This window comes from Dipodomys merriami, unplaced genomic scaffold (assembly GCF_024711535.1).
Source record: "Dipodomys merriami isolate MVZ:Mamm:240054 unplaced genomic scaffold, mDipMer1.0.p SCAF_11, whole genome shotgun sequence".
NCBI classification, from domain to species: domain Eukaryota; kingdom Metazoa; phylum Chordata; class Mammalia; order Rodentia; family Heteromyidae; genus Dipodomys; species Dipodomys merriami.
In genome coordinates this window covers 35802331-35817858 of record NW_027202382.1, presented here as the reverse complement: position 1 = coordinate 35817858, position 15528 = coordinate 35802331, and the positions used below count along the sequence as shown (strand labels likewise).

Sequence of the window (15528 nt, the reverse complement as noted above, 5' to 3'; positions counted from 1 at the left end):
ACAAAAAATAAATCAAATAAAATCAAATAGGTGCAGGGTTTCATGCCTGTTATCCTAAAGTATGTGGGAGGCTGAGACTAGGAGTATAGTACCAGGTCAGCCTGGGCAGAAAAATACATAAGAAGTCATCTCTAAGGAAGGAAGCTAGATATGGTGGTCCACACACTTATGATACCAGCAACACTGGATGGGAAGCCTAAAAGTAGGTGCTCCAGTGCAAGGCAGCAGGTGAGACCCTATCCTAAAAACAATCAGTTAAAAGCAGGGTTAGAGGCATGGTTCAGGGTATCATAACAGTTTAGCAAACGTGTAAGGCCCTGAATTTAAACTCTATATAGCCCCTCCACTAAAAAAAGCATATAAATCATGTAAAAATTAAGTATGAGAGAAAAAGTGAATTGGAGACTGAGCAAAGCAAAATGTGAATTAAATAAATTAAGTACTTAAAAAATAAAAGCAAGGTGTTAGCAACAACGTGGTAAAATTTAAGTACTCAGATTGCTGGTGGGAATAGAAGCTGATAGAATCACTACGGACAATAATTTGACAAGATTCTATGAAGAGAATTAAGGATACACACACTCTCTGGCTCACAATTCTACTTCTGATCATAGTCCCCTGTGTTAGTTAGCTTTCTGAGACAACCAAGTTAAAAAGAGGAAGATTTATTTTGCCATGGTTTCAGTCCATGGTTGCTTTTGGCCCCACTGCTTTAGGCTAGTGATGGCACATTAGATCATGGAAGAGGCCTACTCACCTCACGGCAGTGAGGCAGCAAAGAAAAAGAAAAAGGAGAGTCTGAGGTCCCAATATCTCCTTCAATGTCCTAAACTTCCTTCCACTAGGCATTACCTCTTAAAGGTTCTGCCGTTTTCCCGTAATGCCACAGGCTGAGGACCAAGCCTTTAATATGCACCTTTTAAGCCATTTATGCTAAGTACACAGTCTGCAAGCTCAAGATGCACACAGAATGTTACATTCAGAATAGTGAGTAATAGCAGAAGATTATAAACAACCCAAGTGTCCTCCAAAAGGAGAATGAATAAATAATAACTTTGTGGAATGTACATACAATGGGATGTTACATACATCAATAAGAATAAGATGGAGCCCCATGTCTCAATGTATATAAATTCTCAATAAGCAAATATGAAGGAAGAAAAGAAGCAACAATGAATATGTACACTGTAACACCTTGGAGCACCGATTGCTTACGGAACATATAAAACCACATGCATATGTGTCCATGCATGTATTTATATAAAATAAAAGAACAGAGAAACAGGAAAATAACTATATTCAGGGTTGTATTACTTTTGGGAAAGGAGTTTACAGAGATTTTCACATATATATATATACATATATATATATGTATATATATATGCAATATATTTGCAATGCCTTATTTCTTAAGCTGCATTGTAAGAATATAAAGTTAAATGTATTTCTGATACTTTTTATATGCTGGAGGGTTTTTATATTTAAAAATATGAATTACAGCCAGACTCACACCTATAATCTTAGCTACTCAAGAGGCTGTGATCTGAGGATGGTGGTGGTTCAAAGCCAGCCGGGGCAGGAAAGTCCATGAGACTCTCACCTCCAATTAACCCCCAGAAAACCAGAAGTGGTGCTGTGGTGCAAGTGGCAGAGTGCTAGCCTTGAGCTGAAGAGCTGAGGGACAGCACTCAAGCCCATAGCTCAAGCCCACAACTGACACCGACAAAAATAAAAGAAAATTATATATATATATATATACATATATATATATATATATATATATATATATATATATATATATAAAAATAAATGCAATTTCCGGAAAGCAGCTCTTATGAACATGAAATTTGGGGAAACCTTTAGTAATAACAATATCTACCAAAAACCTAAAACAGAATAAGTGAAATTTCCTAATGAGTAGACAACAAATTAGAAAAGCGTAATTTACAGCAATGCCTGTCTTCATGTAGAATACCAAAATTAATATTGCCTCTATTATAAAGTAATAACAATAAAATAAGCTACAATGTGCTTTATAATTCTTCTGCAAATAATAAAAATACAAGCTTTCATATGGTATTCTGGTTAGATAAAGTAGGATTGTCTTTACAGTTATTATCAACAATACCTTTCAGGGACAGAAATAGAGTCAAAATAATCTTCCCTTTCTTAGCAAAGGAAAAATAATGATTCCAAATGTTTCACAGTTAAAGAAGAAAAATCCCACCAATTAAAAAAAAAGTACCCAATAGCCACTATTACTTTTTGTCACTTATTTCTAACTCTTTCAAATGTCTTAATTTGGATATCTACTACTGAAGCTAAGGAAAATGGAAGGAACAAATCCTACCTTCCGCATGTTTTCTGCATCTATGGCAACTATCTCCAGTTCATCCCTCTCCTGCTGGACATCAGACAGTCTCTGCAGCAGCGTCTCTCTCTCATTCTGTAGCTGCCTACACTCATTCTGGGCCTGAGCTGCCTGGTCTTTGATGGTCCCGAGGTATTCCTGCAGCCCACTGATGACACCTTCTAAATCCTTCTTCAGAGCTTCATTTGCTGCTATCTGGCCTAAATCAGATGGAAAGAATAATAATGTATATTTTAGAAGTATTATTTTGTCTCCTCAGCAATTAGTTACTAAGTAAAATTCTAAGCTTATAATTATATCCTATCATAGTTTTCTGTTTCAAGATATAATGGTAATTTTCTTCTATTATATGTAGTATAGGAATATTAATCAGGTTAAATATACAAATAGTATTTGGAATATATTCACAGAATGCTGAAAAAGTTCATGCTGTAAAATGTTTAAATTATTTCTAAATGAAAAAACAAAAAATGTGTAGCAGAACTGTGAATTCTTGTTGCTGAGTACACAAAGCAAAAGTACTCAAAAATCAAGATGAATCCAAGACAGGCATCATAAACATGTAACCTGAAAACTTAAACCAAAACCAAACATTTTTGTTGCCAAATACTTTGTAAACACTTCTTTTCAATCCTCCAAACTGATCAAGATAGAAATAACCTGTTCAAGGTGACACAGAATGGCCAAGCAGGGACTTGCTCTTTTTCACTGATCTTAGCTTATACTTTTCAGTCTTCTATTTCCCTCTGCCACTGTTTTAGAAATCTTGAAAAAAAAATTTTTTTTTCTGGTACTAGGGCTTGAACTAGGACATAGGCACTATCCTTGAGGTTTTGTTTTGTTTTTGTTTTGCTTAGGCTAGTGCTCTACCACTTGAGTTACAGCTCCATTTCTGGCTTTTTTGTAGTTAATTGAAGATAAGAATCTCAGACTTTCTTGTCCAGGCTGGCTTTGAACCACAATCCTCAGATTTCAGCCTCTTGAGTAGCTAGGATTATAGGTGTGAGCCATTGGGCACACAGTTCTATTTTTACTTTTCAAAATCATATTTTTTATGCTTTTTGATACTATTTTTAAAAGACATTTGAGTCTTTCTTGAGTGTTCATCATATATAAAATGTCAAGTTTAAACTTGCCTTTCTGAAGTGGGAAATAAATTTCTTAATATACTGCTAAGATACTGGATTTCCTAGTGCTAACAGAATTTGCTTTGTGTTTTATACATTGGAGACAATTGTGGCAGAGCTTATCATCATGCACTGACTTCATTCTTGCCTACTCAGTAGAATAACCTGACTCAGTAGGCATCAATACAACAAAACATCATTAAAAAGAAAACATTTTTTAGTTTTCAACATAGTTTGGGGACCAGGTGCCAGTGGCTATGCCTGTAATCCTGCTACTCAGGAAGCTGAGATCTGAGGAGCCCACCTTGAAGCCAGCCCGGGCAGGAAAGTCCATGAGACTCTTATCTCCAATAAACCATCAGAAAACAGGAAGTGGCACGGCAGTGCAAGTGGTAGAGTGCTAGCCTGAGCTGAAGAGATGAGGGACAGCGCCTAGGCCCAAAGTTAAAGCCCTGCAACCACCACCACCAACAACAAAAATAATTTTGGGTATTTTGCAAACACTTTTATATCAAAGCACTAACTGGTGAACCATACATATCTGTTTGGGTATCATTTTTTTTTGTTACCTAAAATCAAATTAAATTCTCACCATCTGTAAGTTGTTGTTCAAGATCCTTAATCTCCTCAGTCTCCTTAGCAATTCTAGAAAGTATATCATCCAAACGGCTTTCCAGTTGTTTGTACTGCTTGTTCATAGTGTCAAGCTGTTGTTCTTTACCCCTTTTTTGTGCCTTCACATGAGACTGAAACGAAAAAAAAAAAAAAACAAGCCCAAGTTACTTATATTTTATAATAATCCTTAACAATAGGGCCTTGTACATTCTAGGCAAGTACTCTACCACTTCAGTTATGTCCAGAACTCCTAAACAACATTTTGTTGTTGGTGGTAGTGGCAGTGGCGGTGAAGACAGCATTGTCTGTTTTTGCTAAACATTTTTAAATGAAGAATACAAAATAGAACCAATTACCTATCTACCCTTTCATTTTACAAATGAGCAAACCCAGTGTAAGGTTCATCAAATGACTTGCCCAAGTCTCCTTAGGTAACTGTTGATATGGATACAAAATAATTCCCCAGAGAACTTCTGCCTTCCCACTCCCCCAAACCCATGACTAAAATTGCCCCCACAGGATCAGAGGACTAGAACTAAAGATAAAACCATCAGGAAAGAGAACTGTATCTGAACCACAAAGGAGTACATTTTTTAATATTAGATGTCTGCTTTCCCCAAATACTAGGAAAAAGTCTCTTCATTATTTATGAACTAATGATAAAAAAGACTTTTATTTTACCAGTAAACTTGATGAGATTTTCAAATCTTGTCTTTTCTCTATACTCCTAAAATACCCAGCAGACATCGTTCTGAAATCAATCTGTTTAAAGAAATCTTTTATGTTCTGAAACCTAAGAACTGCAGTTAACAGCTTGTACAGTAAATAAACTTCGAGCATTTATGGCTAAAGAAAGATTTTTTTTAAAAAAAAACTATTTTAATCTAAATCAATAAATCCTTAAAATTCACTGCTAAAAAATCCATTAAAACCTCTTTATTTGCAGGTCAAAATTTGATTGAAGGGCTAGTGGCATACAATAAATACACTAGAACAACAAGATTCAGCTATTTTCACTATTGTGGTACACACAAAAGAGTTATTGTAAAAACAGGAACTTAAATCTGACTCCTCCTCCCCCAAAGTCCTTTGTACAAAGAGAAAACGACCATACCTTAACTTAGAATCTGTCCTGTTAAAACAACCATGAAGAAAAGAGAAATTGTGGGCTGAATGCTCTACCGCTGTCTTCAAATTCACGTGGACTTTCCTCTCTGACAGCCACATTTTTGCAAACACCTCCAAATCTGTAACTTCCCAGAGTTCAAACCACGTTCCCAACCATGAGTGAGCGGCAGCCCAGCCTCCAGTCACCGATAGCCTCTGCTGGCAGGCCCCACCCTCCCCTCTTTAAATCTAAACAGAGGAAGCTCCCGAAGGCCAATCACACCAAAAGCTGCAAGCAGCTCTACTGGCTAATCCCCTAGAGAACTGCTCACTCTTTGCTCTCATTGGGCGGTTCCCGATAGAAGAGAGCGACACAGAGCTCCTTTATTATGTTTGCTTCCAGGGTATTTGTACTTCTAGCTATTAACAACTTAATAAGCTTCATAGTCAAATAGTACCTTTTCCTTTTGAAACCTAGCAAAATGATTTTACATTTTGAAAACCCAACTAGGCTTGATTCTGAGCTAATTTTAAAATGATTTCTTTTGACCTTTGATCTTTTTATGATGAGAAGATCATTAAAGTAGCTTAAGCAAGGGCTCTGACCCTTCCTAAAAGGGTGATTAGTGCAAATCACTTAAGTTATTTTTCTTTTTATTTCTTTTTTCCCTAAGAAATATTTTTATTGTTATTATAAAGGTGATATACAGAGGGGTTACAGTTATATAATTTTTTTTTTCTGTCAGTTGTGAACTCTGGGCCTGGGAACTGTCCCTCAGCTCTTCAGCTCAAGGCTAGCACTCTACCACTTGAGCCACAGCACCACTTCGGTTTTCTGATGGTTAATTGTAGCTAAGAGGCTCACAGACTTTGCTGCCCAGGCTGGCTTCGAACCATGATCCTCAGATCTCAGCTTCCTGAGTAGCTAGGATTATAGGCATGAGCCACCAGTTCCTGGCCACCCCCCAATTTTTTTTAGTAGTTCTAACAAAAAAGAAACAAGGTTTGTAATGGTCTGCTCCCATTAGTACAGAGTAATTCTAGCTACCTTCAAAATAGACACCATTCCAATGTATCATTTCTTTATAAAAATACAGCGAGGGGCTGGGAAGGTGGCTCAGTGGTAGAGCACATGCCTTGCATGCATGAGGCCCTGGGTTCGATTCCTCAGCACCACATAAGCAAAAAGAAAAAAAGCCAGAAGTGACGCTGTAGCTCAAGTGGTAGAGCGCTAGCCTTGAACTGAAGAGCTGAGGGACAGCACCCAGGCCCAGAGTTCAGGCCCCTCGACCGGACCCCCCCCCCAAAAAAAAAAACAGTGAAATTTAAACTCCCTATCTACCCAGAATGTCACAGTAGTTCGTTGAAGGTTCTAATTACAGTCATGTCAGAGAAATGGAAGAAGTAGCACTTGAGCTTTGGGTAGAGCCTACAGGCTCTTTCCTTCCTACCTCTAGGACTTAAGCATGCATCAACAAAGGGCTAGCCCCAAGAGACACAGACATTAGTGCCATATACAATTATTATCCTCAGGGATCTTACATAGATCAGGCTCTAAACAAATAAATACAATAAAATAAGGTAATATTGACTCCATAACACAATTATAGAACCTAAAACCTCCCATTTTTCACCTAAAATTTTTTCTTAAAATAATCAAAACTACTCTTGGTTTCAATGTTAATATTATATCTTAAGCTTTTGTTAGAAAGCTTTTGTCTATGATGATAAAATTATCCCTTATCAGAATTAGTTGTTATATATTTTATTAAAATGTTTAATTAATCAGTATTTACAGCAATTTATAGCACTGTCTTGATCATGTTTAATCTTATGTTTTCTGTTAATACAGAGTAAAGTTTTTTAAAAGATAATGCTGACTCACCTAAAGAGACAAGATCCTGACCCACCTGACCACAGCTGGTCATATCTAAAAAGACTCACTTCAGCCAGGTGCCCACTGGCTCATGCCTGTAACTAGCTACTCAGGAGGCTAAGATCTGAGGATCATGGTTCAAAGCTAGCCCGGGCAGCTAAGCCTGTGAGACTCTTACCTCCAATAAACTAGTCAGAAAACCAGAAGTGGCACTGTGGCTCAAGTGGTAGAGCACTATTCTTGAGCTAAAGAGCTGAGAGACAGCTCCCAGGCCCAGAGTTCAAGCCCTACCACCAACAAAAAAAGACACACTTCAGAGAAATGTTTCATTTTTAAGGATAAAACAATATGAAACAGAAAATAGCTTTAGTGGAATATTTGCATAAATGATTTAAAAAGAGGTAGAAAAAGGTATTAACTTCCTTTAGCTAGCACTTTACCATTTGAGCCACAGCTCCCCTCTGGTTTATTTGGTAGTTAGTTGGAGATAATAGTCTCATGAACCTTCTTGCCCAACCTGGCTTCAAAACACAATCCTCAGATCTCAGCCTCCTGAGTATTTAGGATTAAAAGTATGAGCCACTGATGCCCAGCCTCTTTCTGCTTTTAAGAGAAGGAGGCAAGGAAGGAGAAAAAGTAAGTCTACAGAGCATCTTTAAGCAAGTTTCTCTTACTCTGAAATACAATGAAACTTAAGCACTTTAAAAAAAAGTATACCATGAAGCCATTGTTTAGTGAAAGCTAGTTCCTTGAAGCCCTAGGTTATTTCATATATATATATTTTTTTCATATATATATGTATATATATGTATATAATATACAAACATGTTCTTTGACTATATATACATTATATGAAAAAACAAATCTGTTCATCAAACTAAGAGATTTCCAGAAAGAACTCTTGAGTGAAAGCGATAAGACATTTTATCAAAATAGGATAATATTCTCGTCTCTATAGAAGTCAAAAGTCCTTAGTTTACTTACATGCTTAGGGTCTTTGGGATCCAGGCTCTCTATAGTTATTTGTATATCTTTGATCTCCTTCTGCTTTTCAGCCATTTCTTGCCTTTGCTTTTTCATCTGCATTTCTAGATCCAGAGCTTCCTGGCGTAATTTATTCAACAGTTGTATTCTACCACTCAATTGCTTGAAAAGAAGGTCTTTTTCTGTTTCTGAAATCTAAGCCACCCACACGGCAACCACACAAAATTAACAAAGAACAGCAACAAAAATGTGTACAGACAACTACAATTTAAAAAAGTATCCTATGTTCTATCAATTCGTTTTTAAAATAAAATGTGGGGCGTAACCTAGGCACTCCATGTATACCTTATGCTTTTAATGCTAGTTATATGCAGAAAATCTTATTTTACAGGTTTACGAAAATTAATAATTTAGTAACAGGCACAAGTAAAAGTTGTCATTTTACTTAGTACAAGAAAACTGTAAAATACTAAACTATAATAGTAAAGATAAATGAGTTTATAATGTGCCAGGCATTGTTCTAAACTATAATTTGCTTTAAATTTTAACTAATTCACTCTAAATTTGAACCAGCCTAATTTTAAATCTGACTTATTTAGGTGACCCTGGGGTTTGAACTCAGGGCTGTGCACCTATTAGACAGGGGCTTTACCACTAAACTATGCTTCTAGTATTGGTTAGCACTTCCTGCCAGCTTGGATTGTATACCTGAACTGCAATCTACCTATGTTTCACTTCCCACTCTAGCTGGGATGAAAGGTGTATATACCATGTCTAGCTTCTTTCACTAAGATGTAATCTCAAGGACTTTTCTGCCTACCTTTGCCTGCGACCTTGATCCTTCTGATCTCAGCTTACCAAGTAGCTAGGATTACAACAAGGAATAAACCACTGGTACTCAATTTACTTCCATCTCCAAAACACACAATGTAGAATATATACTTATCCTGTCTGGAGATAGTGACATACACCTCTAATACCAGCTTTTTGGGAGGTAGAGATAAGAGGATCACAATTTCAGGCCAGTCCAGGCAAAAAGTTAGCCAGACTCACTAGCTTAACAAATAAACTGGGCATGGTGGTTATTGCCTGTAATCCTGCTATGAAAGTACTTTTGCCTCAGCAAAAGTAAAGGACCCTATATAAAAAACAAAGAAAGGAAAAAAGAAAAGAAAGGAGACACAAAAAGCAAAAGGCTAATGGCATGTAGAATGTTTGCCTCATGTAAAAATGAGGCCCTTAGTTTAAACCTAGTACCACCAAAAAAAAAGGTACATTTATCCAAGTTATACAGGTCAAGAAGCTTATATACTCTGCTACTTTGAACAATTTTTAGCACAGAAATTTACGTAAGTATAGAAATGTTTCTCAAAAATCTGTTATTAAAGTATAAAATAAGATGAAAATAAAAGTATGGAAGAAGCTCTTCAGCTTTTGTTCGCCATCATGATTACTGTGCCTTCCAGAGCTTCTCATCATGTCTTCTCACAAAACTTTCAGAATCAAGTGGTTTCTGGCCAAGAAACAAAAGCAAAATCGCCCCATTCCCCAGTGGATTCGGATGAAAACTGGTAACAAAATCAGGTACAACTCCAAGAGAAGACACTGGAGGAGAACCAAGCTGGGTCTTTAAGGAATTGCTTCAGATGCCCACATATTTATGCTCTACCATGAACCAGTCAAGCTGAAACGTCAGTACTGCCTGGACTGACAGTTGGGCATTTTTAAATGGATTTTTCTTTGGTTATTTTAATAATGGGCACAGTAATAAACATGTAATAAACATTACATTTGAGAAAAAAGTATGGAAGGAAATGATGAGTATGCAATTAATTCCCCATGATCGTAATATTTTTTTAATCAGGAAAAAAATTTAAGAATTCCCTGTTATGGCTGGGAAGGTAGCTCAGTGGTAGTGGTAGAGCGCTTGCCTCGCATGCATAAGGCCCTGGGTTCGATTCCTCAGCACCACGTAAACAGAAAAAGCCAGAAGTGGCGCTGTGGGCTCAAGCTGTTGAGTGCTCGCCTAGAGCTGAAGAGCTGAGAGGCAGCGCCTAGGCCCAGAGTTCAGGTCCACGACCCACAAAAAAAAAAAAAAAAAAAAAAAAAAAAGAATTCCCTGTTACCTGGTAAAGTCATGTCATACTATATTGTAAATTACAAAAAAAAAAAAAAAAAAAAAAATTGGGGGGGGGGGGTCTGGTGGTGGGGCCTGAAGTCTGGGCCTGGGCGTTGTCCCTCAGCTCTTCAGCTCAAGGCTAGCGCTCTACCACTTGAGCCACAGCGCCACTTCCGGCATTTTTTTTTTCCTTTTTGCTTATGTGGTGCTGAGGAATCGAACCCAAGGCTTCATGCATGCAAGGCAAGCACTCTACCACTGAGCCACCTTCCCAGCCCGTACAAAAAATTTTTATTGAGATTTTTTTAGTTTACTGATAAGAAGTAGGCTGAAATTTAAATTTGTTAGTAGTATAAGAAAATACAATATCTAGGCTATTTTCCTTATCAAAATTTTTCTTAGAAAAATTTTATTTAAAATATTTATTTTAAAAGTACGTATATATATATATATATATATATATATATATATATATATATATATATATTTTTTTTTTTTTTTTTTTCGGTCGTGGGGCCTGAACTCTGGGCCTGGGCGCTGTCCCTCAGTTATTTAGCTCAAGGCTAGTGTTCTACCAAGGCTAGTGTTCTACCACTTGAGCCATAGCTCCACTTCTGGCTTTTTTCTGCTTATGTGGTGCTGAGGAATGGAACCCAGGGCCTCATGCATGCAAGGCAAGCACTCTACCACTGAGCCGCCTTCCCAGCCCCCAATCTTTAGCTTTGGCCAGTGCTATTACAAAACATGATGCCTTGAGCCTGGTGTTGGTGGCTCACACCTATATCCTAGGTACTCAGCAGGCTGTGATCTGAGAATTGCAGTTCAAAGTCAACCCAGGGCAGAAAGTCTGAGACTTTTATCTTCACTTAACCAGTGGCTGGCACTGCAGCTCAAAGTGGTAGAGCATTAGCATTGAGCAGGGGAAGAAGGGAAGGAAAGTTCTTGACAGCTTCCTTCATATTTAGCCTCCTTCATCTCAAGAGCCATTCTCAATTCATCTGAAATCTTTGTTAATTCTCCTGCTAATCTGACCCGGGATTGGTTCTCTCCATGGCCACTCTTGCCTTTCCTGGTCTACCCAAGCTATTTTTATCAATCATCTGGACTGAATGCCAGCCTCCTAACAAATACACTCTTTTCTCCCTCACTCATTTCACTCTTAATGCAACAAAGTAACCTTATATAAAGATAAATAGGATAAAAAATTTTAAACACTTTAAAAATGGCCTAAAAATCATGGCATAATCCTTAATTTCAGGATTCTTTAGCTTCATCTTCCACTACTTTCCCTTATTCTGCAGAAAAATCAAGAATTTGGAACACACTGTCACCTTGCTTGGAATACTCTCCCAACTCAGCCTCACTGGTTCCTCAGCTTTTGTTTCAGCATAAATGTCATCTTCTTAAAAGTTCTTCACCCACACAATCTAAATTATATCCTTTTATTGTCTTTCCTAATTCTATGTTTTTCCTCTATTAGTATGTTGTTTTGCTAAATATAAACAAGTTTTTCATACAAGTCTGTTTCTTACAAAGGGATACATGTTTGTCTGTACTTCATTAAGGACACAGTCCTGACAACTGGCATATACTGTGTCTAATAAGCTTTAGATTAACCTACAAATAGGTCTTTTTTAAAGAATCTGAACTCTTTACACTTTACATTCTTGTTCTATCCATTATGGCATGGGTGCAGTTATCATTACAATTGTGAAATACTGATTTTTTATAGGTTATAAATTTACTCATTTAAAAATTGTGACAAAAAATAAAAATAATAAAAATACTGTGGAGCTCAAGTGGTAGAGTGTTTGACTTGCAAGCAAAGTTCTGAGTCCAAACCCTAGTGTGGAAGGGAGGAAGGAAGGCAGGAAGGCAGGAAGGAAGGCAAAGAAAAAGCAAAACTCAAAAGCTCTGTTTTAAACTTTTTCCTCTATGAAATTTATCATACATTTGAAATGTTTACTTCTTCATGACACACTGGTTTCTGAGAGTATATTACTTTCATTATCTTTTTTTCCCCTTCTTTTTCTTCTTGTGTTTAATGATGTTCATACTACAGAAAAGATGTCTTCTGGTTAGTAATCTAGGTCCCAGAATGTTAAAGGTGGAGGGTGCTTAATTAAGTTAGAAGAGATAGAACAAAAAGCAACATCCTTGTCTAAAGGAACTACTTTCATAACTTAGAAGTCTGAATACATCTTTTCACATAAAGTATACTTGACTCTGGAATTATACCACAGTTAATTAGATAATAATGATCTAAAAATAATTTTGTATAATTATAAAAGAAAAGCACATTATATCTTTTTCATTTGCTCTTGGCAAAGTTGCTTTGCTTTTACATACTTTTTTCCGTTGTATAGCTTCTTCCAGTTGTTTAAATTCTTCGGTAGCTCTTAAAACTTTTTGTTCTGCCTTTTCTATTTCATCATGTAGTTCTGACAGTTGAATTTTTGCTGCAAATTTTTAAAAAATGCTCATATACACACAAGAAAAAAATCTGAATTCTGCAAACTTCCTTCTCCCTTAAATTCTGTTAATAGCCACAGAAAAGTTAAAAGGCAATTACACTGGCTTTCATTTCTATAATCCCAAAGGATAAATTGTTAATGATATGCTATAAAACTATAAGTGACCCTTTTACTCATAAAATTTTAAATGTAAAAGTTGGGTACAACTTGGTTTTTTCCCCAACATAACTGAATTCTTTTAAAAGCATACAGATTTAAAAGCATACAAATTAAGCATTTCATATGTCACAATGTCCTATTATGTTCATGGTAGTTAAAAAAAAAAAATCCTGTGTTTGACTGAGTGCTGGCCTAGTATATAACCCTAGCTGCTTAGGAGGTTGAGATCTGGAGCACCATTGTTTGAAGCCAGCGTGAGCAGATAAGTTTTCAAGAGTCTACATTTAATTAAGCAGCAACAAACTGGTCTGGAAATGTGGCAGCACATTCGCTTTTGGCAAGAAAGCTGAGCAAGCATGAGGCCTCAAGTTCAAATCCTAGAACTAGCTAAGAAATTTTTTTTACTCCTGTGTTGAGGCAAATATTATATATGATGGGTCTTAATATCAAGAAATTTACTTTATCTGGTCCTGGGTGGAGGTGATGTCAAATCAATTACTTCCTACCTCAAATTTCAGATTTTTCTTATCCTTTCTCACTCTCAGATTCCAACAAAGCTATAAGCCTCTGAGCTGAGGCTGCACTCATCTATTTTTGCCTTCCCCTTCGAAGGCCTCGGTTATGGTGGATATAAAAAAGAACTGTTTATTCTCTACTCTTGCCAGGTCAACTTCTACTGGGCTTTCCATGTCTTCTATTTAACTATCAGTCAAGGGATGATAAGCTGTTGATCTGATTTGTGAGAGCTCCACAAAAAATTTAAAAGGTAATTATAAGTAGTGGGATGCATAAACTCAGGTTGGAGTTCTTTTTGTATACCCATACGCATACAGCTGAGTTGGTAAGTGGATATAGAGTTTGACACTGGCAGGGTCTCTAAAGAATCTCTCAATTTAACTTCTTCCTCTGTGTGACTTGCCAGAAGTGGTTAGATCCCTTGAATTTGTTTGGGAATGGAATAATGGTTGGAGAGATCGAGTGGGTATGGGACATCAAAAAGAGTAAGAGGCCAGCATTTGGCATGAAGATAAGGGAAAAGTGATCTATTCCAACCTATCCTAAGCACCATTTCAGGTTTGGATCACATATATAATAAGCAATAAAAATGTTTCTTTACTTTCTTCAGCTATTATTGATTAGGTCTTTAAATGCCTGGAGGCAGAATGAGATTCATAAACTCTTAGATCAATCATCTGATATGATGCCATTCAATTACTGTCAGAAACCCAAATCTCAAATCTCAATTCTTAGTATGAATCATAAACAACAATATGCTCTGTATATCACCTTTGTAATAAAAAATTTAAAAACATACCATCCATATGCTCTATCACCAGTGGCTCACACCTGTAATCTTACCTACTCAGGAGGCTGAGATCTGAGAATCGAGGTTCAAAGCCACCCCAAGCAGATAAGTCCATGAAACTCTTATTTCCAACCACCAAAAAGGGGGCACTGGAGCTGTGGCTCAAGTGGTAGAGCACAAGTCTTGAGCAAAGAAGCTCAGGGATATTGCCCAGGCCCTGAGTTCACACCCCAGGACTAGAACCAAAAAGTAACAATATGCCCAAGCAAACACTACTTCTGTTTTAGATTTTTCATGTAAACAATAATACCATCAACTTTTTTCATTAAAAATTATAAAACAGCCAGATGTCAGTAGTTCATGACTGTAATCCTAGCTACTCAGGAAGCTGAGAGCTAAGAATCACAGTTTGAAACTGGGCTGGGCAGAAGCTTGCCTGGGCAGAAAAGTCTTAGCTCAATTAACCACTCAAAAACCAGAAGTAGTGCTGTGACTCAAGTGGTAAAGCATGAACCTTGAATACAAAAAGGCTCAGAGACAGCACCTAGACCCTGAGTTCAAGCCCACAACTGACCAAAAATAATTATGAAACAAAACTGGGGTGCAAAGCCTCCCTTCCTTCCTCCTATTTTTGCAGTGCTAGGGATCAAATCCAGAGCCTTATATTTTTAATAAGTTTAAAAAGCAACTTTGTTTAACCTGCACTTATTTTCTTTTCTTTATCTTCCAGTTGTATGTCCAGTAGCTCATGTTCTCTCAAGTTCACATGTTCAGCATTTCTATGCTGTTCTCCATCTGGCCCCATCTTTTTGATCTGTATGGTCTGGGCATCATTGGCAATGTAACTCTCAGTGGCAAACATATTTCTCTTGTATCTGGATTTACCAATGTAAGGGCTCTCATCTGGGGCTTTATCAATTTCATCACACTAAAAGCAATGTAAATAAACAACTTCCAGTCAACTGACATTATTCATTTTATTAGTGGCAAACATGTTACAGAATCACCTAAATTTATATTAATCTTATATGCTTAAGGAGCTGAAAAATGTACTTTCACATCTTATGCTTAATATATCAAAAGGGAATTCCAATGAAAAATGGTCTTTCTCTTACCAAGGAGTGAACACTTGGATTCACTGATTAATGAAGGACCTACAATTCTGTGATTTTGAATCTCTTAGTCTTTCAGAAGCCTGAGTGTATTCTGGTTTCGTGACTGATATCAGTAAAATTTCAACATAATAAAATTTAACAACTGAACTTAAAAAAATTTAACAGTATTGTTGGAATCACTGGGTCTTAGAAGCTAGGCTATTGCCTTGTTTTGGTGGCATTTGTGACAATCGTTCTAATAATAGGTAACAAACACTGAATCTAGTGAGTAGCTG

The 15528-nt window shown here is 36.8% G+C and overlaps 2 protein-coding genes across 5 annotated transcripts in view; one reads left to right on the top strand and one right to left on the bottom strand.

The window, feature by feature from the left end:
* Positions 1–15528, bottom strand: part of LOC138820849 (centriolin-like) — an 86751-nt gene that overhangs the window by 50482 nt on the left and 20741 nt on the right. For all 4 annotated transcript variants that reach the window (XM_070012763.1, XM_070012796.1, XM_070012785.1 and 1 more), the window contains 5 exons: positions 14838–15066; positions 12549–12658; positions 8081–8275; positions 4091–4244; positions 2351–2571 (listed from right to left, as the gene is read on the bottom strand). In XM_070012763.1, coding sequence (XP_069868864.1) covers positions 2351–2571; positions 4091–4244; positions 8081–8275; positions 12549–12658; positions 14838–15066 — 909 coding nt within the window. The remainder of the gene's footprint in view (positions 1–2350; positions 2572–4090; positions 4245–8080; positions 8276–12548; positions 12659–14837; positions 15067–15528) is intronic.
* LOC138816411 (large ribosomal subunit protein eL39-like) lies at positions 9544–9769 on the top strand. The gene has a single exon (XM_070006133.1). The coding sequence runs from the start codon at positions 9558–9560 to the stop codon at positions 9711–9713; it is 156 nt and encodes a 51-aa protein (XP_069862234.1). The 5' UTR covers positions 9544–9557; the 3' UTR covers positions 9714–9769.